Genomic DNA, 25,850 nt, shown 5'->3' on the forward strand with positions numbered 1-25,850 from the left:
CCATGCACTGGGAGCCCGACGTGGGACTCGATCCTGGGTCTCCAGGATCGCGCCCTGGGCCAAAGGCAGGCGCCAAACCGCTGCGCCACCCAGGGATCCCTCCTCTTTGTACCTTGCATTTTCACAAATGTTCATTCCATTCAGTAACTACTGTTTGAGTGTTCCCATTTGAGGGCTAGGGGCCGAAGAAACAAAATGAATGGGACATAGATGGCAAGTCTAGTGGGTTAGGTCTATGTGGTACAACATGGCTCTAAATAGAGTCAACGATGGTAACGAAGGGGAAAGCATTCAACTCCACCTGTGGACATCAGAGAAGGCTTCATGAGAATAAGTGGCTTTTGTCCTTTAAAAAATAGCTTATTTTTTTCCTTTTAAAATAGCACTCGCACATTTTGGAACACCCAGAAAATATAGAAACACTGAGAAAAATCCTAGCACTTCAAACAAAACAAAACAAAACAAAACACTGGTTACATTTTGGTATATTCTTTCTAGGCTTTTTCTCCATTTTTTCCCCACATATATGTATTTTTAAGATTTAATTTTTAAGAAATCTCTATATCCAACGTGGGGCTAGAACTTACAACCCCAAGATCAAGAGTCAGACTCCACTGACTGAGCCAGCCAGGTGCCCCCCCCGCATACATTTTAAATAAATTGTAATCATATATGCATGGTTTTATATTATCTGTGTGTATATATATATGGGGAGGAGTGAGGCACGTATGCATTTCCCATTTGATCGATTCTTTTAGGATTTCTACAAATATTTATGTATTTGAGAGAGGGGGGCAGAGGGAAACAATCTAGAGCAGACTCCTTGATGAGCGGGGACCCCCATGCGGGGGTTCAACCTCAGGACCCTCAGTTCATGACCTGAGCCAAAATCAAGAGTCAGACCGTCAACCGACTGAGCCACCCGGTGTCTCCATTTGATCAATTCTTTATTCATGAGAGACATAGAGAGAGAGAGGCAGAGATGTAGGCAGAGGGAGAAGCAAGCTCCACACAGGGAGCCCCATGTGGGACTCGACCCCAGGACCCCGAGGTCACGCCCTGAGCCAAAGGCAGAGGCTCGGGTAGCCCAGGTGGCTCAGCAGCTTAGTGCCGCCTTTGCCCAGGGCCTGATCCTGGAGGCCGGGGATCGAGTCTCATGTCGGGCTCCCTGCATAGAGCCTGCTTCTCCCTCTGCCTGTTTCTCTGCCTCTCTCTCTCTGTGTCTCTCATGAATAAATGAATAAAATCTTAAAAAAAAAAAGACAAAAAAAAAAAAAAAAGGCAGATGCTCAACCACTGAGCCCCCCAGGCATTCCCATTTGATCAATTCTTAAAGGTTTTCCAGGTGAAGGGGAGGTGGAAGATAAGACTTTAACTTTAGATAGGGCTAGTCTGATTTAAAAAAATTTTTTTTTTATTTTTAGGAAATGTCTATCACAAATATGGGGCTCAAACATATGACCCTGAGATCAAGAGCGAGAGGCTCTAAACTGAGGCAGCCAGGTGCTCCAGAGGCTCCTGCTTATTAAATCCAAGTCACAATAAGAAATAATGTTTCGGTACAGCCAGTTTTCTTCCCCCTACAGCACAGTCACCTACAGGCCAGAGAGCTCAGATTGAGGCATTTTCTGCAACAATACCTGACTGCTAAAATTTGTTAGTTATTCTATCAGAGAAAGAGAACACCCCCTGCCCCACCCCTCACACATTTTTCCTCTTCGTGGTCCGCATGGAACATCTGGCTCTGGTGTAGAGTACTTCAGGTAGGAATGGAACACACAAGAGGCTGGACCACAAGTTAGAAGAGTGGATTTTGGGGAAGAACCAGACCTCCTATGCTTGAATGTATGGCTGCCAATTGTTGTATAGCCTTAAGTAGATCATTTAACTGCAGTGAGCTCTACTTTCCTCATCTATAAAGTGGGCGTAATAACCATCTACTTCGTAAATGTCTTCCAAAAATGTTCAATAACGGGCCCTGGGGTGGCAGGCAGCTGGGGGTGAGGGGGCGGCCCTGGAGTAGGGGCTGTGGCTGGGCATGGGGGCCTGGCGAGGTAGCTGTAGATGGCTGTGGTGGCTGTAGGGCTGGTGAGAAACTAACATTCCTGTGGAAGTAAATTCAAATTTAATAAGAACATAACGGTTGGAGAAAACCTATGGTGGCTGTGAAGGCTCTGCCACCATGTATATCAAATTGGTATCTTCTGATGGTCATGAATTTATTGTAAAAAGAGAACATGCACTAACGTTGGGAACAAGAAAAGCCATGTTGAGTGGCCCAGGTCAGCTTGCAGAGAACAAAACTAATGAGGGGCGGGAATCCCTGGATGGCTCAGTGGTTTAGTGCCTGACTTTGGCTCAGGGCGTGATCCTGGAGATCCTGGATCGAGTCCAATGTCGGGCTCCCTGCATGGAGCCTGCTTCTCCCTCTGCCTGGGTCTCTGCCTCTCTGTGTCTGTGTGGGTCTCTCATGAATAAATAAATAAAATCTTAAAAAAAAAAAAAAAACAACTAATGAGGGAACCTGGGTGGTTCAGTTGATTAAACCTCTGACTCTTTTTTTTTTTTTTAAAGATTTTATTTATTTATTCATGATAGTCACAGAGAGAGAGAGAGGCAGAGACACAGGCAGAGGGAGAAGCAGGCTCCATGCACCGGGAGCCCGACGTGGGATTCGATCCCGGGTCTCCAGGATCGCGCCCCGGGCCAAAGGCAGGCGCCAAACCGCTGCGCCACCCAGGGATCCCAAACCTCTGACTCTTGATCTCAGCTCAGGTCCTGATCTCAGGGTTGTGAGTTCAAGCCCTGTGTTGGGCTCTACTCTGGGCCTGGAGCCTATTTTAAAAAGAGAAAAGAAAGAAAGAAAAAAAGTAATGGAGTCAGTTTTAGACAGATCCCTTAAAAAAATAAAAATAAATAAGTAAAAAATAAATAAAAAATAGAGAGATCCCTTCATGTGTGCTATCAAAAGCATGCACGTATTTTACCTACAAGTTTTGCTACACTAACAGCTCCACAGTGATTCCTGAATTCCCAATTGCACCTGAAACTGCACTGGAGCTGCTGATGACTACGACCTTTCTAGATCGTTAAATAAAATAAATTATAAGGAGATCCCTGGGTGGCTCAGCGGTTTGGCGCCTGCCTTTGGCCCAGGGTGTGATCCTGGAGACCCGGGATCCAGTCCCACATGGGGCTCCCTGCATGGAGCCTACTTCTCCCTCTGTGTCTCTGCCTCTCTCTCTCTGTGTCTCTCTCATGAATAAATAAATAAAATCTTTAAAAAAATAAATTATAATAGACTATTAACTTTTTTTAGTATTTAAAAAATAAATAAAAATATTAAGCAACCCATTCAAAGATTTAGCATGTGCCTGGCACAGAGCAGATTGTCATTAAATGTTAGCTTTATCATTAAGCTGCCAAGCCAAGGACAACCTTGACACAATGCTAAATGTCTGAATAACTTCCCATTCAGAACAAATAAAGGCTGAGCCTTTACTTCCTCCAAATACAAGGCTTGTCACCTGGGACTTTACCAGAAAATCACATACCTTCCTTCATACCAGTTAACTCTTTGGTTTGGTTTGTATTGTTCTATACTCCTCTCTAAGGCCCTCTGACTCTACTCTGAAATCATTAAAAAAAAACAAAAAAGGGATCCCTGGGTGGCGCAGCGGTTTAGCGCCTGCCTTTGGCCCAGGGCGCGATCCTGGAGACCCAGGATTGAATCCCACGTCAGGCTCCCGGTGCATGGAGCCTGCTTCTCCCTCTGCCTGTGTCTCTGCCTCTCTCTCTCTCTCTGTGACTATCATAAAAAAATAAAAATTAAAAAAAAAAAATAAAAAATAAAAAAAAACAAAACAAAAAAAACAAAACAAAAAGAACTCCTGGGTAGGTTTGGATGCTCTTCTTGGAGAGTTCTGAAGATGCAATTGTCAGAAATGGGGGAGAAAAAAAAAAAAAACCCTTTACAGACAATATATGGCAAAGAGGTGTCCCTGACCTAAGAGGAGTTTTGGGACCAACAAACCTGGGGGGATGGGGAGATTAGGGGAAAGCTAAACTTCATTAAAAAAAAAAAAAAAAAAAAAAAAAAAAAAAACCTTCCATATTGTGAAATCCCTGCATTCTGTAAACTTCTCTTTTCTCGTTTTGCAACAGCTCGTCCCTACTGGAAAACCGCAGACCCTGTTCCCTACACCCTCCCTCGTCCTGGACCCTCTGCTCCTTTGTCTCCTACTCTCTCTAGCCTCCAAGCTCTAACAAACTACATTCCTTCCGTTTCACGTCTGGTTAAAGAAAATCTGCTTTTATTATTATTATTATTTTTTTTTTAAAGATTTTATTTATTTATTCATGAGAGACACAGAGAGAGGCAGAGACCCAGGCGGAGGGAGAAGCAGGCTCCGTGCAGGGACCTGATGCGGGCCTCGATCTCGTGACCCGGGGTCACGCCCTGGGCCGAGGGCAGGTGCTCACTCGCTGAGCCCCCCCCCCCCCCCCCCCCCCCGCCCCCGCGACCCCTGAAAATCTGCTTTCGGAAGCCCCGTGGCTTCCCGTCCTTCCCGGGCCCCCAGCGGGTTCTCGCAGCGATGCTCGGGGCCGCCGGGGGTCAGGAGCCGCGCGCCGAGCGCCAAGGAGACACAGCGCCCCCTAAAGGCAGCGCGATCAAAGTGGCGGAATCAGGCCGCCGACACCACGTGCTCCCCGCTCTGCCAATCGAAAATTCACAATCGCTTCCTCCGCTCCCCATGGAAACAACCCCGCCCCCTGACCCTCCCGCCCCCTCCAGCCGTGACGTTGTGGCGTTCTACTGAGTGTTTAGACTGGCAGTCAAACGCCCGCGCCTTCTGGTTGGACAGTCCGCTTCCGCTCAGCAAGCGAGCGCTCTGATTGGCCAGCGGGCCGAGCGCCGGTAGGACACCATCCAATAGTCCTCGCCATGGGCGGGGCCTAGCGGGGAAGCAGGGCCAATCAGCGGCGGCGTTGCTTTTGCGGCTCCACGTCGGCACCAGCTGCGGGGCAAGATGGAGGCGCTGATCTTGGTAGGAGCCGGAGGGGCGGCCGAGCGGCTGCGGCGTCCACGGGGGCCGGGAGCTGGGGTTCGCCCGCGGCGGGCGGGGGTCGCCAGGGCACCTCCGGGTGGCCCTCGGGGACCGACGCTTCCGCCGGCCCGCGGGCTGAGCGCGCGGCCTAGTCCAGGGGCCGTAGGCGCTGAGGCCGCGGGGGGCGGTGGGAGCCCTTCCGGGAGGGCGAGCCCGTGGGAAGTCGAGGGCCGCGGGCGCCGTCCACGCGCGGGGCCGCAGCCTCTCGGGGCGCGCCCCCTCGGCGTTCTGGGCGGCGGCCCTGCGCGCGGGCCCCGCCTCTGGGGCCCTCGGGGTCGCCACGCTCGGCCTCCGTGGCGGATTACGTCACAGCCCCCGAGACGCCTCCCTGTGACGTCATCCCCCGCCGGCCCCGCGGTGTCGGTGTGTCGTCACGGGCGCGTCCCACCGCAGCTCTGGAATGCCTGGTGCGCCCCGCGCGGCCTGGGGGCGTGACCCCGGAGCCCTCCTTCTGTTCTCCGCTTTTGGGGTGTTTTTGTTTTGTTTTGTTTGTTTTGTTTGTTTTCCGCCCCCACCAAGAGTTCAGGAGCCCCCGGGGCAGGGTGCGCGGTGCTCACGCGCCCTCCGCGTACGGGACGGTCTCGGGGGCTAAAGGGGCGCGGGCGTTCCTCGCCCCTAGGATCCCTTCTGCTTCTTAGAACCAATAAAATACCGTTGCGTCTTCCTGAGAACTGGGCCGGAGGATTCCTGCGGGGGCTCCGCGTCACGACCCGGACGTCATGCCCTGGCTCCTCTTGAGGCCGCGGGCGCCTTCCTTCCGCCCTTAGGATTTGGGGTGAGCGCCGGGTGCTCCCGTGATGGAGCCGAATTCCAGCCGCTTCCCAGAGACGGTGTCTCCCGTGTCTGTTCCTTCAGCCCCAGCACATGCACACGCCCGGAATGACGGGCTTTAGTTCTTCTCCCCAAAAAGGGCAACGATAGGGATAACTCCTTCTGACTGTACGGATCGGTCAGGCTTGAAATCTGAGTCTTGCAAAATTCTTAGATTTAACTTTTTTTTTTTTTTTTTTTAAGTAATCTCCACACCCAGTGTGGGGCTCAAACTTGTGACTTGCAGGTCAAGAGTCACGGGCTCCACCAACGGAGCCCAGGCAGTCCCTGAGTAGTTTTTAAATAAGATATTTTTTGCACCAGTTAGCCAGTATCCACTTTTTTAAAGATTTTATCTATTTATTCATGAGAGAGACAGAGGCGGAGACACAGGCAGAGGGAGAAGCAGGCTCCATGCAGGAGCCTGATAGGGGGACTCGATCCCGGGTCTCCAGGATCACACCCTGGGCCCAGGGCGGGTGCTCAACCGCTGAGCCACCCGGGCGTCCCCGAGCCAGTGTTGTTTACACACAGTAGGATATACTCCAGGGAGTTGATTTCTTCGGAAATCTTTAGAAAAATTTAAAATGTGCTCCGTACATTTGTTTACAAGGGAGCCTGCTGAAAGGTACGAGAGTGAGGACAGGGTCCTGGGGAGCCCTCTTAACAAGGGATCGGTGTGTAGTGGTGAGTGGAAGGAGGTATGTGTGAAAGCCTCACGTTTTCCCTTACCTGGGTTTTCAGCCTCCACTTCCTCCGTGAAGTCTGCAATCTGCTGCTTCCTTAGATCCGTTTTGATCTGTACCTACGATGCCGCTTTACAGATCCCTTCGAACCTCATCAAGCATCCCAGAACTTTGGTTCTAAAACCACACTGATGCTTCGTCATGAGAAATCTACGTAATGGGGTTAGGGGAAACCGAATTACAGGGGAAAGGGATTGCTCAGGGAAGCACGTGTCAAAACTGGGATTAAATTTTGATTCCTCATCCTCCCAGACTGTCTGTCTGTCTCTCTCATGTTACTGTAGGTGTTCTCATCGTGGACTTTCTACCTCTTTAGTATGCAGAATCATACTTTTAAACGTCAGTTACGTAAAGCTTTTGTTGGGGACAAAGTACTAATAGGTATCAACACGTGTGCTGGTCTTCAGAGGTCTTGTGATAATAAGCCAGTATTTTCCTTCCTCTGGGTTAGCCTCTCTCCAAGACTTTTTTTTTTTTTTTTTTTTTTGGCTCTTTACAATCTCATTATAATTTTGGCCTCCAATTAATAATTTATAGATCTTTCTCACTGTTCCAGCCTTTTCTCAACCAGAGTTCTAGGAGAGAATGAAGCCCTAAGGCATTCATTAATGTAATGAATCAACTTCTCTGTATCCACAATGGTACTAGTTTGTACCATCCTTGGGAGAAGTTAGAAAAAAGTAGTCATTTAAATAGTTTTTAGGATTCGGTGCTTCAGATGAGGAACCTTAGTTGAAAATCAGGTGATACTTCCTAAATTTTTATTTCTCTTTACACTCACGAATTGGCCCAAGAAATTGAGCCCCATTGGACTCAGAATCACCCTCCTGCATTGGTCCTTTTAAACCTCACTCCCTCCTCTGTTTACCCAGCAGCATCTGATTACTTAAATTCCCATCTTCATTGTGAAAAGTATGAGGAATCCATGGATCTTACCTTAGGTCTCTCCTGAACTAGAGTTTACCGTAACGTGATAATATTTAACAAACCACTCAAACAGGGCAGACACCTTCTAAAGTTCTTGTCGGCTTCCTCCTTTCACATTTCTGTTTCCCGGTTTCTGGACCTCTGGGGAAATCTCATCAAATTATATTCTTCTTTCCCCACCTCTGCGAGGCTCACAGCCATAGGATATTGAGAAGGGAAGGGAAATCTAGAGGGGGTCAAGAAGAAACATCTGCAGAAATTTGATCTGATTATGGGGATTTCTGATTACCAGTAGGTGCCCTTCATTTAGGTACTTTACAGTGGGTCACGTTTCTTTCTTGAATTAGGTAACCTGGCCCTAGGTTTCAAGCAGATTTGTCTGATCTTTTCTCAGGTCCTCTCGTGGTCTCTACGGAAAGAGACCCTTTCATCGCCTTCTCTTCCCAGTGCTTTATAGTGCTCCCAGCCTGCATCTTCGGACTCGGCTTCCTCTCTCCTGCTGTTTTCTGCTGGTTCTTCCTTTCTTCGCTGTGAATGGAGAGGGATCTCTGCGGGTCACCATTCTCCATTAATAACCAATGAAATCTTAAAGATAATGACTTACCCCTTCCTCCTCTACCTTTTTTTTTTCTCCAATGAATTACTCTAGCAGTCTAGATCCTTAAATCTTTCCTCAGAGGTTTCATTTTTCCTCATCCTCTCTGGATTCACTTTGAGTGTTTTTCCAGTGTTTTTCAGGACCAGACTTAGTTCTACCTTTTCTCTCTCTTTAGTAACATTTTTTTATTCTACAGTGGCCAAATCCCGAATTCTAAGCCTCATTCAAAAATCAGGGCATCCAGAGTGCACAAGAGGGTGCGTATATATGGAGGAGGAAACTATGCGGAATACATCAATGACTTAAAGGTTGATATTGCTCTGTGGCCTTCGCTTCCTGAATCATCTTAATGGGGCTTTTGTTAAATTCCTTTGGCACTAACAGTAGAGGTACTTGGCCTAAATGCCCCCTCCCCCTGCTCTGGGCAAAGGTATCAATTACATTAAGCCCCCAAAGCACTCCCATCTCGTTCCTGGCAGTCCCCTGTGCCCCTCTCCCAGCTGCGTCCTTGCCGGTGCCTGGCCCCTCCATTTCGTTAGAAGAAGCAATCTCCTCGTTCCTGCACTGTGGAGATATATTTCTCAGCGAGGGCGCAAGCAGTGCCAGCACTGCCCCCGGTGAGGTCCCTGGCAGCCATAAAAATTTTTATTGTGATTATGTTGGTGTCGGGGTGTCCATCTGGGTTATTGCACACCTAGTTTAATTGATTGAAGTTTAATTTATTGACACTTCAAATTAAATGATCAGAATAAACTGTGCTGTTACTCTGGCCGGCTTGTTTTAATGGTTGATTGCTGGAAGCAGACCTCGGCTTGAACTAAAACCCCCAAAGAGCAATTGACGCTGCTTCTAACTCTCTCCATGTCTTGCCCTCCAAGAAGACCTCGTTATAGATTTCCGACGTATTTATATATATTTTTTCCCTCTCCTTCACAGTGGTGGGAAAGAGTTGGTCCCTGGCAAGGTATAAATTATATCAGAGGTCTAGGGGAGCTGTCACACGGTCAAGAGAGGAGGAGGGGGTCTCCATGTGAAGAAAGCCAGGTCTTTGAGAAGCCAGGTCTTCCCTGTGAGGCAGAGGATGAATGCAATTATCCCGTTATTTGAGGGAGGCTAGTGGCAGATTTAGGGTCTTTTTCATCTAGATATTTGCTACTGTTTTTTACTCCACTGACCCGACTTGGTTAGAGTTAGGATACTGACAAGACGACTAGTTACGGAAAGGGGAAGTCGAGAAGCAGATAAAGGGTCGAACAGGAATAAGGAATCTGTGCCTGCCGATCCTCTTGTGCGGGAGTGATGAGGGGGACGGCGAGCAGAGGGCCCGCGGGCGGCTGACCCGCTGGGCCGGACGTGGAGGCCGTGCGCGTTAGGAGATGCCAGGCCTGGCAAAGGCCCTCTCACATCTGTCTTGCCTGATTCCCCACAGAAGAAGGCTCTCTCTCAGGTCACATTATTAGAGAAGTTCTCTTATCCTTAGATTTCCTAGCTTCCGGGGTTTTTCTGGCGTTAGACCACGCCCATCGCTTCAGAAGTATTTTCTGCCCTGGAACTAAATCACAGGCTGCAGGTGAAGCACACGTCTCTCTGGCTGTTTCGTTTTCACACGGTCAAGGCAGATAGTCCCCACCTAGAGCCACAGCTTTGGGTCGCTCTGCCAACTTCCTTCAACTGCGTTTGTTATTTGTGGACGTCTCAGAGGGTGACAGACTGGGGCAGAGGGTAGCAGTTACCCCTCCGAGTGTGATTTGGAATTCTGGGTTGGTAGACGGTAAGGTGAGCACAGAGGCTGTCAGCTCGTTCTCACACCAGCAGACGGGGGGCGGGGGGCACGGATAGCCTTAGACATGATCATAACCAGGACTCGGCAGAAGTCGATCTAGTTCCACTTGATTTTTCCCTTTACCGAATGGTATTTATTTATTTACTTATTTATTTTTTATTTATTTATTTATTTTTTTATTTATGATAGTCACAGATAGAGAGAGAGGCACAGAGACACAGGCAGAGGGAGAAGCAGGCTCCATGCACCGGGAGCCCGATGTGGGATTCGATCCCGGGTCTCCAGGATCGCGCCCTGGGCCAAAGGCAGGCGCCAAACCGCTGCACCACCCAGGGATCCCCCGAATGGTATTTAAATGAGGGCGCTTGTGTTACAGACCTGGGAAGGCAGGAAGTTCCAGTGTTGCTGTCAGGCCCCGGGTGCGGGTACTTTGATTTCTGCTTGTTCACCTCCTCTTTCCAGTGCTGCGTTTCTGTAATTCTTTCACCTTCATAGTAGTTGGAGATTTTACTGTGTGGCCCCCGGGGAAAAATCCTGCAGATCGACTTTCTAAAGAAAAATTTTTTTTAATCAGTTCTTGGCCTAATATGGGGCTCAGAGTCACAACCCTGACACTAAGAGTTGCCTGCTCAACCAGCTGAGCCAGCCAGGCTCCCGGCTTTTTGAATTTTAAGAGAGGATTTAAGATTTTGCATTCCTGGGCAGCCCGGGTGGCCCAGCGGTTTAGCGCCGCCTGCAGCCCAGGGCGAGATCCTGGAGACCCCGGATCGAGTCCCACGTCGGGCTCCCTGCATGGAGCTTGCCTGTGTCCCTCCCTCTGCCTGTGTCTCTGCCTCTCTCTCTCTCTCTCTCTTCCTCTGTCATGAATAAATAAATAAAATATTTAAAAAAATTTTGCATTCCTGAAGAGCTTGGGCTTGGTTATCTTTGTCCTTCCTGTCTCATAGCCGCCAAATTTAGTCATTGAAAGGTGCTGACCTTTGCTCCCCCTGCTGGCTGCAGGTTTTCTCAGTCATATTCATGAATTTATGAAGGCCACACACATATTTGTTGAAATCATGATTTGGTGCCAGGCAGAGGAAAGGGGGGGGTGATTTACAAAAGTATCACTCATTTCCCCTTTTTTTCCCCTCCCCTCTCCACATGATCTTATTATCCTCACCAAGTATCATATTTAATTCTTACTGAGCTCCATGAAATCATAAAAATTTGCGAATGTATATTTTTCTGGGAACAGGGTCCATAGATTTCACCAGCTTACCCAAGAGTTCTGCTGTAACTTAAGGTATTCACTTTAATTGATCTGGGTCAGGCCTCTCGTTTCTCTGATGAAGCAGTGGAGTCCCAAGAAAGGTAGAATTTGAGTTAATGGCGGACCCAGATTATAATAAAGGATTTTAAGTGTCGAGAGACATTTTCTCCTGTAGGTCATGAGTTGTTGGCAGTCGCTGCGCTTTCACGTTTTATATCTGTGTCAGGTAGGAAGATTCTCCAGGTGTCTCTTCCTGACATCACTTCTTCCTTCCTAAGACTCGTGTTCGGTTTCCTCTTTATAGCCAATACCTGGTCTCATGGCATCTGGGTTCCGTTCTCTGGTACCTGTGGCTCCTGGTCTCTCCTGAGTTGTGCTTGAATCCAAGCGAACCTTTGGGTAGTGTGTAAACACTGCGCTTCCTTGTCGAAGCCTTGAGCTAATTCTTTTCGTTTGAAGTCCCTTGGGTCGTGGCTGGCAAATTGAAGCCCTCAACCCCAGAGGAGCTTTTCATTTTAAAGAAGTTGGCACAGAATCAGGGAGCAATACCTGCTTAGCTCTGTGGAGCTGGGAGCGGTATCCTGTCTTGGTTTTACGTTATAAATAGGGTCGAGGGAAGAGCATCTTGGTTTGTTGTTGTTTAGGACCTATTGCCAAGCCAGGGTATTACTTTTGGCATGGCCATAAAGATTTCTTTATAAGTGGAAAATGAAGAACTTTCTAGGAATCTCAACCGGATTCTTACTTGTGTCCTTTCAGCCGCGTGGATGGCATCCTCCTCTAACTCCACAGAGGCTTCTGGGTCGTATCCTTCCCCTCCCCCCCCCCCCCCCCCGCCCGGTGAATTAAATAATCAGGCTTAGCCCTCAAATATCCTGTCTGCCTGCTGCAATCCCAGGCCCTTCTGGTGGCGTTTCGTGATCTTATCCCAGAGTGCCCTCTTACTGTGTACGTTGTGAACTGACTTAATTCGGTGCTTTTTCAGGACCCATCTCTCCTAGTTTGACTTAGGAGACACACAATTAGAGAGCTTTTATGCAGAGCTGCCTTTTAAGATTTTTGCTGTTATCCTGAGAAAGCTGCAGGTCATTCGAAGGCCCACAGGGGGCAGCACTAGGAACGGCGGCCCCAGCTTGTCCCCTCTGTGCCGGGGGCGGGGGTGCTGGGAGATGATGTTTTCCACCAGGCTTCAGAAAGCCTCCGATTGAGATCAAAGACTCCTTTGCAGCAGGCTGGTTGCTTGTTCCGTGTTGTTTCAGCTCTCCTGAGGAGCCCGGTCTAGTTCTCTTGATAATAAAAACATACAAGGAAATCTGTATCTGAGCCACCCAACCTCCCACAAACCAGTCTGCCTGCATGTCATTCCCAGGCACAATTAGCATTTGAGGTGAAGTTCTGTTATACACTCAGGCTGTGGCTCTCTGAAAGTCAGTGCATCACAGAACTTTGTCTCGAAAGCTTTCTAGCAGCTACACATTGGGGAATGGGAGGGAAGAATAGACCTTTAAGATCCTTTGAACATGGCCCTAAGCTTGTAGGGTCTTTTTCAGCCATCGGCATTTAATATGTTACAAGGTCGGGCCTAGTCCCTTGTCCGGGAGGCCCATTTCTCAATAGCCAGGAGTTATTTATAAACTTGCCCTTTGCAAAAACTTAAGATGAAATTACATTATCAGTAATGGCTTCTGGGGCCTTTAAACTGGCTGGTTTTATGGTAGGAGAGGAACTCGTGGCCTCCCCACCCCTGAGAGGTGGAGCCCCCCTCCCCCCCCCCCCAAGGAAAGGAGAAGCTGCTGGCTCCCGCTGTGCACAGTGGAGAACTGAAGCAGCTTTTACACTCAGGGCTGAGTTCTCGGCTGTGTTTAGTGTGCTTATTCCTTTGAAGTTTGAAATGATCAGCCTTTTCTCTAGCGCGTCTGCCCTCCTGAGAGCGCTGGTAGGCTGGGTCTGGTCTTCCCCTGCCTGCCTTTGCCCGTCTTTCATCCTTCCCACAGAGATCCAGTTCCTATTTTGGGGTTAGCCCAGGGATCTGTTTCTGCCTTTGCCAGCAGTTGTAGGCACTCGTACCCCATTGGCTAAGAGAGTCTTTCTTTTCTTTGGGATCCATCCCATTCTTTCTAGGGATGCCAGAGTCTGTGGCTGCAGGAACCAGTCACCGATGCCAGATCAGTGCCCAGCGTAAACCTTTAGGAAGCTCTCCAGTGTTCCTGTGAATGTGGAGAGAGGAACAGAGCCAAGGATTTCCAGGGAAGAGGTTGTAGGGAAAATGATCTCTTGTGAATTTCCTTCCCTGTGGGCTTCTTTTCCTATTAAGGACACTCATTCCCATTGGTGTCTCCCTTTTTGATGAATTGAGGATCCAGTTGCTATAGAATCGAGCCTGCTTTATGGGAAGAGCTTTCTGTGGGGTTTAAGAGTTAGGAAAGCTTCTCTACTTGTGACCCTTTAGATGATCCTCTGGGGGACTGCCCTCTGCTAGACGCAGAGTTCCTTAGTCAGACAGTGTATTTATTCCAGGGGGTAGTGTGTATAGGTGGGCGTCTCTAAGGAGTGTTTATCAGAGGAGAGAGAAATTGGTAGTAATGTCACCCAAGATGGCCACAGCAGAATGTCTACCTGTATCTGGAAGTCGACTTATAAGAGGGTCCCCGAGATGCTTACTGCTTCAGGAAGTTTTTCTTTATTCTCAAACTTCATTAATTCTCTTAATCATTCAGCAAGTACTGAGAGTTTAGTGTATGTCACACATTGTTCAGGACACTTGGAATAAATCAGTGAGCAAAACACAAAAATTGCTATTCTCAAGAATTCCAAGTGGGGAAAGCACGCATTCTTCATCACCCTGTTGTCAAAAGACTGGGTTCCCTTTACTCTCATTCTTAACTCCCCAAGGTAGGGTTGGTTCTTTTCGTGGAACCATAAACCTCCTGGAGCCTCATGGGACAGTTTACCTTTGTAGAGGTTGCAGTTTCAGGATCCTTGGCAATAATTCTTCCATCTTCACTCTTGGGTTTTTGTTAAACACATGCTTGGAGATTATATTTAGCCCCTGTGAGGACTGCGGGTTTCCTAAGTAAGGCCAGGAAAGGGAGGCAGCAAAGCAACAGCCCTTTCTCATAGCACAGGGGAGGGATAGCAATGGTAAGTAATGTTGATTAGAAATTCAAGGAATGTGAGGGGCACCACCTGGCTCAGTTGGTAGAGCATGGGACTCTTGATGTTGGGGTTGTGAGTACACTGGGCGTGGAGCCTGCTTAAAAAACATATAAAAAAAAAAAAAGAAAGAAAGAAATTCGAGGAATGTGAGCCTGCAGAGCCTTCCATACACATCACACTGCCTCCCTTTCCTTCCTCTTCCTCTTCTGTTAGCTGGTTCCCTAGAAGTTGCAGGAGTAGAGGAGCTTTTGCAAAGTGCTATGTTTTGCATTTGTTTGAGTGTAACCATTAAGGCTGAGGCTGCAGTTCCTTCATGAGAGCTATTATCCTCAAAATTTGATTTTTGGTAGTAAAAGAACACTCCCCTCTTGCTCATTATATCCAGGCTCCAGGCTTCGTAGATCCTTTTCTTACTACTTAATTCCTCCAAAATTCAGATTGGTTTTTGTCTTGGCAGGTTAAGTGGTAGTGGTTGGGGGTGTACTAGAGGAATTGGGATCATAGGGGAAGTCTTGGAAGATGGATGTCTCACTGGGCTGCATTCAGAACTGGTGTGTTTGTGTGTATGAGTGTGTGTGCACGCATGCGTGCTCGTTTCCCTCTGCTCGGTGTGTGGGTGGTTTAGGGAAGGCTTGCTTTATGCCTCTGCATTGCTACTGCATTGGGACTGCAGAAACTTCAAGTACACTAGGGCATTCAGCCCTATTTTCAGATAGCCTCGTGCGGTGCCTACTAATTAATCTGGTCGCATTCCATACCTACCTGCACATGGGAGACCAGGGAGAGAGGGTAATTTGGAAAATAACTGTAGCATAATATTTGAAAATAAGAGCATGACCTACCTTTATTAAACCCTCTGTGAGTCTGGCTCAGAGAAACTGTTTCTCTGATGCTGCTTTAGAGTCCTTTGTTGAAAGCCCCCCCCCCCCCCCCCAATTCAGTTCATTCACCACTTGATCGTTCTCGGTGGGGATTGTCTAAATGTAACCATTCGGGATAGGGGACATACGGAGGCACCTCTGTATCCCCTTGCAGCCCCACTGGGACTAGGGGAAGATATCTGGTTTGCCAGGGGTGGCAGGAGCCTTCAGGACTGAAGGTATGTTCATATCTCTTCAGGAACCCTCCCTGTATACTGTCAAAGCCATCCTGATTCTGGACAATGATGGAGATCGACTTTTTGCCAAGGTGAGATTCCCTTTGAAATTCATTTAGGAGCAAGACAAAGACTTATTTTGAAATTTGGATGGATTTGGGACTGCCCCTGTTTCATAGTCCTTGATACTATAATTTTGAGAATTCTTTCTTGTGCCTACTCCAGATAAAACCATTTCTGTATCTTGGTTGCCCTGCTTCCATACTTGCCTCCCACAGATTCTGACCTCCTTTGTTGTACCAGAGCAGGGAAAAGCTTGGGAACCTTGGTTTCTGAACAATACAGTGTTTGGATGTGAGAAGCAGGTTGCCCAGGCCCATTATTCCTGTCCCCTTTCCTTCTGCCTTGTCACCCTGCCTGGGTTTTTCCAGGAATTCTCCTGGCAGTTCCAGGGTTCCAGCCCTAGGTCTGCAGTCACCACCAGGCTTGTTACCTCCTGACGTCCCCAGTGTGATGTTTCTAACTTTGGATCTATTGAAAGAGAGGAGAAAGGACACCCCTCTCCTCTCCCTCCATATTCTCCCCCTCCTGTGGAAATTTTTTCTGTCCCTGGTGTATTCACTCCGGGCGAGCACAGCATAAATCAATCAGCAGGTAGAGATTAGTTTAGAATTCACCAGCTGTTCCTCCCTGTAATTGGATGTAACTATGCAGGACACCTTTTGAAACAGTTATCCAGTTACTAAATGCCAGACCTGTCATAGGTCTTCAGCTGACTGCGACGGATTAGCCCCTAAAGAGCAGAGCGATTTAGCAGCCTGTATCTCTACCCCTTGCCAGCCAGGGAGAGCTTGGGAGTGGGCTCAACAATGTGCTCGGCTGTCTCCTGCTTCTTTCAGTTTGCAGAAAAGAGAGCTGAGATCTGCAAGAGATGGAGTCGGGTTTGCCTTTCTTTAGAGGAGGTTCTTGCAGCCTTTCCCCATTCCCATTCCTCAGCTTCATAGTGTGAGTGAGGGTCTAAAAGGCGTGTTCTGTGCCCTAGTGCCTTTTGTGTTCCCTACTCCCTGCCATGGGATAGCTCCTAGGAAGCACTGGATGAGAGTGGCCTCAGGGTTGCTTTCCGAGAATGCAGACAGGGGTAGAGCTTCATCACAGGCCTCCGTCCTTAGGGTCTTAGGGATGTGAGGTGGGCGTGCTTATGGCAGGGTCTTTACAAGAGCTTTTTTTTTTTTTTTTTCTTTTTTTTATATTCAGTTACTCACTGACCATTCCCTACCTCCGTAGTTCTTCCTTCGTGCCAGTATTTTTCCCTCACCCCATGCCTTAAAGGCGAGAAATCCAAGATCCAGGGCAAAACACAGTCACTAATCATTCTGGGCTCCCAGCTCTAATGACCCAACCCATCTCCTTTCCCTCGACCAGTACTATGACGACACCTACCCCAGTGTCAAGGAGCAAAAGGCCTTTGAGAAGAACATTTTCAACAAGACCCATCGGACTGACAGTAGGTCATTTTCCTTTCGCTGCTCCCTGTGCTGGGGGAACCATAGTGGGCAGGGGGTGGCAGCAGGACTGCAGAGAAAGGATAAAATGACTGCCTCCTTTTTCTCTTTTTTCCTCCTCCCCTCATATAATAAACTCTTCAGAATGTAATGGGGAGGTGAGTGTACCTCACGTGGGAATACCGTGCTGGAAGGTTGGCTGTTAGCTACCTGTCTAGTCCCTGGATTTATGAGCCTCACTTGACAAATTTAACTGCAGCTCTGCTTATTGTACCGCATCCATTAGGGCAGGTAAATGGAAGTCTGTAAAGGTGACCGCTCTGCATTTTCACCTCCGAAGGATCGACTAGTATCCTGTCTCCTATACAAGGAGGGAAATAAGGGTAGTTGTTGGGGAGGTGGTTAGGAGAAGATACATTTTGATTCCCCCAAGTTAGTACTTCCCTTCTTGTGCTACCACTCAGAAGGAAAAAGCAGGCGAACTTTGGTCTTTGGGGGTTATTATGACTTACCTTACTTAAGCCCAAGGAGCTGGGTACCAGGAGTTCGCGGCAACTCCTTCTATCTTACTTCCTTATCTCAGGCCACCCACTATTTGCGCCTTCCCTTTCTCCCCCTCCCCAGGTGAAATCGCCCTCTTGGAAGGCCTGACGGTGGTATACAAGAGCAGTATCGATCTCTATTTCTATGTGATTGGCAGCTCCTATGAAAATGAGGTGAGAATCCCACTCCTCTTCGCTCGCTCTGATCCCACTTCCTAAACCAAAGGCAGGACATAGTCATTGGGTCTGGACCCCAGGAGTGCCACGTCCCTCTGGGCTAAAAAAGTTGTCAGAGATCACTGTTGACCTCACAAATGTGGCCTAGCAAATCAGCCTAGAGTGGTCGTTTCCCCCAATTGCTCGCTCTTCCTTTCCTTTCCTTTCCTTTCCTTTCTCTTTCCTTTCTCTTTCGTTTCTCTTTCGTTTCTTTCTTTTCTCTTTTTTTTCTTTTTTTTCTTTTTCTCTTTCTTTTTCTCTTTTTCGTTCTTTCTTTTTCTTTCTTTCAAGTTTTGTTATTTAAGTAATGTCTACACCCAGTGGGGGGCTAATATGAGGTTTTTAAAAAGATTTTATTTATTGAGAGAGAGAGAAAGCAAGTGCAAATGGTAGGGGTGTGGGGGGCAGAGGCAGAAAGAGAGGGAGAAAGAATCTCCAGTAGACTCTGTGCTGAGCACTGAGCCTAATACCGGGCTTGATCTCATGACCCTGAGATCATGACCTGAGCCAAAATTGAGAATTGGACACTTAACTGACTGAACCATCCAGGCATCCATAAAAGATGGATTTCTGAGGTGTGGTCAAGGTTGGAAGGATGCTTCTTCCTGCTACGTAGGGTGCACACCTAACTGAGTTTGGATGAGTTAGACAATATTTGGGGTCATGTTGAATGAAGCCATACATCCTGAATGGATCAAATTGAGAAGACTGTGGGTACAGTCCTAACCTGCTGCCTGTGCAGGAAAGGCTACTTACCTCAGGTGCAACGTCTACAGGAGTAGATAAGTAGAAATAAGCCCCCACATAATTTGAAGCAAAAGTTAAAGTTTGAGAGAACCAACTCTTTTGAAGCTCTTACTACTTTAAGTGCTTTGTTACTTCTATCTTATGGCACTTCTGGGTTATGGTCATTTGTGCCCTTTCTTTTTTGTTTTTAAGATTTTATTTGGGACACCTGGGTGGCTCAGTGGTTGAGCACCTGCCTTCAGCTCAGGGCGTGATCCCGGGGTCCCAGGATCGTCCCACATCAGTCTCCCTGCGTGGAGCCTGCGTCTCCCTCTGCCTGTGTCTCTGCCTCTCTCTGTCCTGAATAAATAAATAAAATATTTTTTAAAAATGAGTTACTAGGATGGGTCAAATTGGGGTTAACATATTAAAAAAAAGATTTTATTTGTTTATTCGTAAGAGATACAGAGAGAGAGAGGCAGAGACTTAGGCAGAGGGAGAAGCAGGCTTCATGCGGGGAGCCTGATGCGGGACCTGATCCCTGGATGCCGGGGTCACACCTTGAGCCAAAGGCAGACGCTCAACCGCTCAGCCACCCAGGCTGCCCTGTGCCCTTATTTTATAGATGAGGAAACCAAGCCATGAGGAATGTAATGAAATTCCGTGCATATGGCCACTGTTGAACTACAGAAGTGGCAGTTTCATATGGTTCAACCTAATAACTTTCCTGGGGTCACACATTTAGGAATGGCTCAGCTGGGATTTAAGCCCAGATCTATCTTACTCCAAAAGGCCATGCTCCTTCCACTGACTCTGAGCTGAGCTATTGTTTGGTTAATGACTTCTTTACCTAAGATACTGGGTGACACATACAGAGTTGGTAAAGACGTGTTGGGGACTATGATAGGAAAGTTTGAACAGTCTGGCCAAAGACAGACCTCAAATTGTGGGATCGTATAGCAGAATTTATTTCTGTGAGAACTCACTGGCCCTCTTCTGTTTTGCTCGGTCTTCACCTTATGCTTTTGGTCCTTTGTGAAAGAAAGCCTGTGTCTTTTGACGCTTAATGAATTAGTGAGTTTTGTGTTCAGGTAGCAGTTTTCAGGGCCTTGAACCTTATCCTTCTGCTTCTTCTGTCTCCCAACAGCTGATGCTCATGGCTGTTCTGAATTGCCTCTTTGACTCATTGAGCCAGATGCTGAGGTGAGCAGGCCATTCTTGACATCTGTTGGGGAGAGAAAGTCATATTCATCAGGCCCAGGGATTTGGGGGGGAATTAGCAGGGGCTCCCGGGAATTGATTTACCTTGAGAAGTGAGGCTTATTATTTCAGAGTAATTCGCACTGATGGGGAGGACTGGATGGAAAGTATGTCCCTCCTGTGGGATAATTCTCCTAAGAACGGGGACGGGGAGGAGCAATGTCTGTCTACTCTCATGTTACCCAGTGGCTCTGTCAGAGTCCTGAGCACCCTTATGGTGCTTTCCTAGACCTCATTAGAGGGTAGGGAAAGGGCAAGCATAGGGGAATGTCCCAGATGTAACATCAGTACCCTGGGAAAGGAGGCAGCGCTCCCAATTTTTAACTTTAGCCCTTAGATTTTCCCTTCTTTAAAACAGGAAGAATATGCCATTTACCTTCCCCTCCCTTTCCACCTCCCCAGCAGCCCTGTTCCCCATGTAGACGGGCAACAGAGGAGATATAAGATACTTTTCCTGAAAACATCCAGGGCTCTGAACTTCATTCCCCTAGCAGCTCCCAAGTGAACCCAGTACAGACAGCCATCCGCCATCCGGAGCAGAACAGCAGGCGCTCTCAGCCCCACAAAATCAGCAGGGCGAATGGCTCAGATTTCCTCAGGAAGGGGATGATTTATTTCTTAGCCAGGTGAATGAATAGACTTCATTTCAGTGATCTAGTGAAAGAGTCAGACTGACGGATGTGACTGGCCACATGCACAACCACCGGATCTAAGGCTGGTGGACGAGGGCCCTGACTGTTCCCAGCCCCCTAGTTGGGCTTCTTTTCAAGGCCTGAGAAGAGCTGGTGAGGGAGGGGGAGGCGGGGGGAGTGGAGCGAGGCTTAGAAGGGTTGTCAGAGCTGAAGTACAAATAGACTTTGCACTCAACTCCTCTCCACCCTCCCACCACCTCCAGATTGAGTTTAGCTGTTTATTTCCTTTTTTCCACCCAGTGATGTCAGTGTTTACGAGCAGTGTCACTAGCAGCATCGCGGTAGGTAGGGAAGAAACTAGCTGGATAATCAACCCTTGAATAGTCAGAAATTGCCTATATTCTTTGAATCTCTTTGTTGACATTCCTGATCCTTACTTATTAGCAACTAAGAGTAAGAAGAGGTTTAGAGTGGATAAGCCAAAAAGTTCTTATTTACTTTTTAGTCTGTGTGGTTGGTGGAGACATTTTATAGGTCTAGTTTTGGATCTCCAACTCAACAATGTCCTAGGGTTCCTTTTACACACAGGCTGGTTTTTCTCTCTTCTCTTGGGGACTCAGGAAAAATGTAGAAAAGCGAGCTCTGCTGGAGAACATGGAGGGGCTCTTCTTGGCCGTGGATGAAATTGTAGATGGAGGGTGAGTTTTCTGACCTGCCTTGGATCTGGGGTGAGGGGATGGAGTAATTGCCTCTGTCCTAAGGCGAGTGGCCTGAGTGACCAGAGTTTCCCTACAGTGAATGAGTTTGTCTTATAGGACAGAATGAATGATGGTCTCTTCTTTATCTTCTTAGGGTGATCCTAGAGAGTGATCCCCAGCAAGTGGTACACCGGGTGGCATTAAGGGTAAGCAGGAGTGTGCTCCCCTTCTTCCCCCATCTACTCACCCTCCAGGGCCGACCTGCTAAATGCCTACGAAGGTCAGGGCTTATAGAATCCATATGGCCTTCTTCTTCCCATTCAAATTCTCATTGTCTCAAAGAGAGGAAGCAGAAGCAGCATTCTTTTGCCGCTTTACCTGATACCTAGCGTCCCTTACAGTCTTTGCACAGAGGGTCATTTAATATATCCTTAAGTGAATCAATGATGAATAAAAGAAACTTTGATATTAATACTTCTGAAATTATAAAGGAGCTTGAGGTTGACTTCTGCTCCCTTTAGGGACGGATCCCAGTCAGGTGAGGCAGAGGAGTGTCTTCCTTGTCTTAAACTCTTATGTAAGTGAGGACAGCACCTCTCTCTCAGGAAGCATTTATTTGCCAGAACCTCAGTCCTCTCCTGGTAGTAGTAATCTCCAAAAGGGGCCTCTGAGTTAACCACAGACGTCTCCAGGTCCACTGGGGAGATAATGGTGGGTACAGGGAGAGCCCACCAGTAAATTTTGGGGTGCAGAGGTGTTTGAGCAAAGCAAATCTCCCCATTCATGGAATGTCCCAGCTCTGACCTCCACAGAGTGAAGGCTGACAGTGCCGGGTAATGGGAAATCTTCTCCCTTAACTGCCGTGGGCTCCATTTGCATAGTTTAATCTTCTCCTCTAACATATGTCTCTATGTGGCAAGAGAGAGGGTCCCCCCCACTCCCGCCTTCCCCTTCTCAGGCTGCTGTTGCAGCAGTTTATTTCTTCAAATTAACATGCTGTCGTTACCCATCAGGCCTTGCGGGATCCATTAAATTACCCCTGGCTCCCCCTCATCCTTTCCCTGGTGATATTGATATTCAGGGAAGGTCTTCTCTGACTAGGGAATCAGGTCCCCCACCCCCAAGTTGAGGATCAGATAACCTGCTGATTACTTGGAATGGAATAAATCTTTTAAGAAGTCCTCCTGCCTTAGAGGATGGATGAAATGACCCTTTCCTGCTCACAGTCCCTCTGGCCAAGAAAACTGTGGCTCTACTACCTAGAAGGGACTCAGAAGTCAGGCATCTGCCTCCTGCTACAGTTGAAAGGACCACCTTTTCCTTCTCCACTACTGACTCCGGTCAGGTCTTACTCCAGCTTTCTCCCGTGCTAAATGTTTGTCTCTCTGTGCCGTAGGGTGAAGATGTCCCCCTCACGGAGCAGACCGTGTCTCAGGTAGGACTTTCTCCTTTCTTCCTCTCCAGGATGGATGGGGCCACTAAAGAGGCTGGAGTAGCATTCCATCCCAGCCCAAGTCTGAATGAGTCTAGAGACTGAAGATCCATCTTTCTTGGCTCCCTAGTATTCCAGAGGACTGGGCCTTATCCAGCCAACACGCCCTGCCCACCCAACTCCTATCCCACTTTGCTGTGAGCAGTGGCTGTCAGCCTTGCTCTGTACCCTTCAAACCCTCCCTGCCTGATGCCTCATTCAGTGATTTATTCCCCAGCAGAGGCTTGCCTTAAACAGATGGTCTGTGTGCGTGCGCGCGTGCACACACACACACACACACTCTCTCTCTCTCTCTTTTCTTATTATTCAAATGAGGCTAAGCTGGAAATGCATATCCTAGAATAAGCAGGTTTGCAGATCCATCCTGCTCCTTAATGGATAGATTGCCTACCTGATGCGGGAGGCAAGGGAGGGATTCTGTTTTCTATCTATTTGGAATTCTCACCAAGAAGTCCATCTGGATGTGGTAACCCCTCCTTTCTAACATATGTCCAGTAACCCCCAGTTTTTTTCTTTCCTCCCAGGTATACCTCTTCTCTCTTCATCCCCCCAGTGGATTTGAGTTTTTTTGGAATTTCCCAAACTGACAACCCTCTAGGGCCTTAGAGAGCTTCTTCCCATCCCTCTACCCTTGGGGATTTTGTATTTGCCATTCTCCTAAGGACAGGGAAGGCAAGTGAGGGGAAGGAGAGCCCCGGTCTCTGACCTTGCCCTGCCCCAGGCAAGCCCCTCACTGCCGCCCTTGTCCCTGCAGGTGCTGCAGTCAGCCAAAGAACAGATCAAGTGGTCACTCCTTCGGTGAAGACCTCACTGTTCCCGGCTCCTCACCCCCTCAAAAAATCCACACGTCTGCTGTGACTTCTCATCCAGTCCCCCAACTGATGCTCTCAGGGTCATCTCGGGGATCACAAGGGATCCTTAAATCTCCATTCTGTCTGTGATTGCTCCCCAAACCCCCACGTATACTTCCTCTTCTGTCTCACTGTTTTTGCAGTCTGGGAGTAAAGCTCCCAGCAGATTCAAGCGTAGGGTAAGGGAAGCACCCTTTTCCTTTTTACACCAGATTTTGCTCTCATGCTCTCCTACCCCCCATATTTTCTTCTCAACTCCTGTGCCCTTTGCTGCAGTTACACTTGAGATCAAAGCAGGAGAAAGAATGTGCTGAGTGTTTTCCTCCCTTTGCCTTTACTGGGCCTTTTTCCCAGCAGCCCATATGTTAGCAAGGGGAGGGGGAGAGAGAATTCTTTTCTATAGGATGAGTGGGGGGTGGCATATCCCAGCTCAGCCACAGCCCCACTTAGTGGCCTCAGCATTTCCTCCCATTCCTTCTTACTGCCCTGTCCTCCAGCCTTGGAAAAAAAAAGATTGCTGGTTTTCTCATGGGCAGGGGACAGAGTGGAAGACGCAGGGATTTACATTTTATTGGATAGGGCTTATAAAATTCTGTATTTCAGTCGCAGCTGCATTCTTTACCCTGATCCTGGCTCATAGCTTCAGAGCCACTGTGGTTTGTGAGTGTTCACTGCGGTGTCTGTCCCCTGGCCCACTCCCTCGACTCTCCAGCGTCACGACCCGTGGGATTGACCTGTGGGATCCCGGCCTGGCTCATCCCCTCTGTGCCCTGGAGCAAAGCCAGTCCCCCGACCTAAAACTCCATTTTAGTCTTGGGAAGGAGAGTTTTTGCTCAGAGCTGGGGCGGGGGACGGATTTATGACTGGGCCTCTGGCCTCTGGGCTCTGGCCCCCGGCTTCCCCACATGCACTTCCCCTGCCTCGGGCCTTCCTCCTCTGTGCCTCAGCCTTACATCCAGGCAGTAGGTCTGGGCTCTTTCCCTCCCTAGGCCGCTGAGAGAGGTGCCTTTCTTGAGAAAACCTTTGGGATTTGGATTTCCCCGGGAAGATGGAGGCTGGAACACCCACTCTTGGGTCTAATCTTTCCCCTTGACCCAAAACTTCCCACAAAAATGTCTCAAAAAATCCTTCCTGAGACTTCAGCCTTCCGTCCCACCCACTACCTGCCAGTTCTCCAAGACTGAGGTGGGGCGAGTAACGGGGCATATTGGAGGGGGCATTTTTGGGTGGGAGAGGTCTGGAGTCCGCAGAGAGCCACCTTCACATCCTGCTCTGTGCAAAGAGGAATAAAACCGATTTCTTTTTCCAAACTGCCTTTGTGTGATGTTTCTGTTCCTCTTCCTCTCTTTTTGGCAGCTGCTTCCACTCCTCTGCCCCCCCATCACTCCCCGTCTTACAATATTTCTTCCCTCCTGCCTCGGAGACTCCCCAGCATTCCACCCCCGTCCCTAATTTACGGGGCTGTTTGCCTCCTTGGCATCTCTCCGTCCCCTCGCCTGGAAATCGGCGCCAGGGGTGGGGCGGGGGTGCCGTTCGCGCGGTGGGAGTCCCGGGGAACCGACCGCCCCCCGCCGCCCCCAAAGCCAGCTGCCGGCTCCCGCCTCGGCCATTAGTAACCCGGAGACGCGCACCTGCGTGGGGCCCGCGCCCTGCCCGTCCCGCGCCCCCCGCGCCCCCCCCCCCCCCCGCCTCCCCTCCGCCCCGCGCGGCCGTTATTTATCGGGCCGGGCCGGGCGCGCTGCGGAAGGTCAGGCCGCGTGTAAATAAGCGCCCCCGCCGCGGCCGGCGCCCGCCCGCCTCCCCTCTGCGCGCGCAAATGAATGTGGCTGGGCTGGCGCGGAGCCTGGCCCTGCATCCTAATGGGCGCTGAGCTCACAAGATGGATTTCGCGGGGCTTGTGGTTGCCGCGGCGACCGGAGGGCCTTGGCGTTCTCCCCGGCCCGGCCCGGCCCCGGCCCGGCCCGGCAGGGAGGAGGGGAGGAGGGGAGGAGGGGCGGTGCGGGGAGCCCTCCTCTGCGCTGCAGTCGCCAAGGGTCTCCTCCCCGGCCCCCCTCCGGCCCCGCATGGGGCCGCAGTCCCGGGAGAAGGCAGGAGACACCATGTTAGGGCCTCCGGAGAGGATGAGGGAAGGAAGGTACTGGGGTTGGGAAGAGCCTCTCCAGCATCAAGACCGAACCCGGGTTGTCCAGCCCTCCCCGCTGTAGGAGAACCCGGCAGTAGAGCTCAGCACCTGTGGGGAACCTGTGCCCGGAATCCCCCTTAGCAGGTAGAAAAAAAAAGACGCTTGGGTTATCACCCCGTCGTCTGCTCTGAAAGTTGGGGTGCAGGGGTTTGGAGGAGGGCCAGGCACCCCGGTTTTAGCCTGCCGGCCACGGGAAGCGGCGTCCGGCCCCACCACCCTAGTCTTCCTGCATCACCCAGCCCCGACCCCGGTTGCGGGAGGGCACGTCCGCGT

The 25,850-nt window shown here is 49.3% G+C and overlaps 2 protein-coding genes, 2 long non-coding RNA genes and 1 other non-coding gene across 5 annotated transcripts; 4 read left to right on the plus strand and 1 right to left on the minus strand.

Annotated features, from left to right (window-relative positions):
* The first annotated feature begins 2,182 nt into the window (after positions 1-2,182).
* LOC119866339 (elongin-C-like) lies at positions 2,183-3,093 on the plus strand. Its single transcript, XM_038577932.1, has 2 exons — positions 2,183-2,312; positions 2,933-3,093. Exons 1-2 carry the CDS (start codon positions 2,183-2,185, stop codon positions 3,091-3,093), a joined length of 291 nt encoding a protein of 96 aa, XP_038433860.1.
* A 1,863-nt stretch (positions 3,094-4,956) lies between these two features.
* On the plus strand, positions 4,957-24,705 carry COPZ1 (COPI coat complex subunit zeta 1). The gene is made up of 9 exons (XM_038577851.1): positions 4,957-5,048; positions 15,500-15,568; positions 16,899-16,980; positions 17,603-17,694; positions 19,610-19,665; positions 20,975-21,052; positions 21,207-21,258; positions 22,449-22,487; positions 23,299-24,705. Exons 1-9 carry the CDS (start codon positions 5,031-5,033, stop codon positions 23,344-23,346), a joined length of 534 nt encoding a protein of 177 aa, XP_038433779.1. The 5' UTR covers positions 4,957-5,030; the 3' UTR covers positions 23,347-24,705.
* On the plus strand, positions 5,369-6,915 carry LOC119866353. Its single transcript, XR_005380198.1, has 2 exons — positions 5,369-5,883; positions 6,663-6,915. It is a non-coding gene; the product is annotated as an uncharacterized LOC119866353 (long non-coding RNA).
* On the plus strand, positions 12,614-12,674 carry MIR148B (microRNA mir-148b). The gene has a single exon (NR_049296.1). It is a non-coding gene; the product is annotated as a microRNA mir-148b (primary transcript).
* Positions 19,407-23,814, minus strand: LOC119877655. The gene is made up of 2 exons (XR_005380199.1): positions 19,768-23,814; positions 19,407-19,687 (listed from the first exon to the last, which is right to left on the minus strand). It is a non-coding gene; the product is annotated as an uncharacterized LOC119877655 (long non-coding RNA).
* Positions 24,706-25,850: the final 1,145 nt, after the last annotated feature.

This window comes from Canis lupus, chromosome 27 (assembly GCF_011100685.1).
Source record: "Canis lupus familiaris isolate Mischka breed German Shepherd chromosome 27, alternate assembly UU_Cfam_GSD_1.0, whole genome shotgun sequence".
In the NCBI taxonomy this organism is placed as follows: domain Eukaryota; kingdom Metazoa; phylum Chordata; class Mammalia; order Carnivora; family Canidae; genus Canis; species Canis lupus.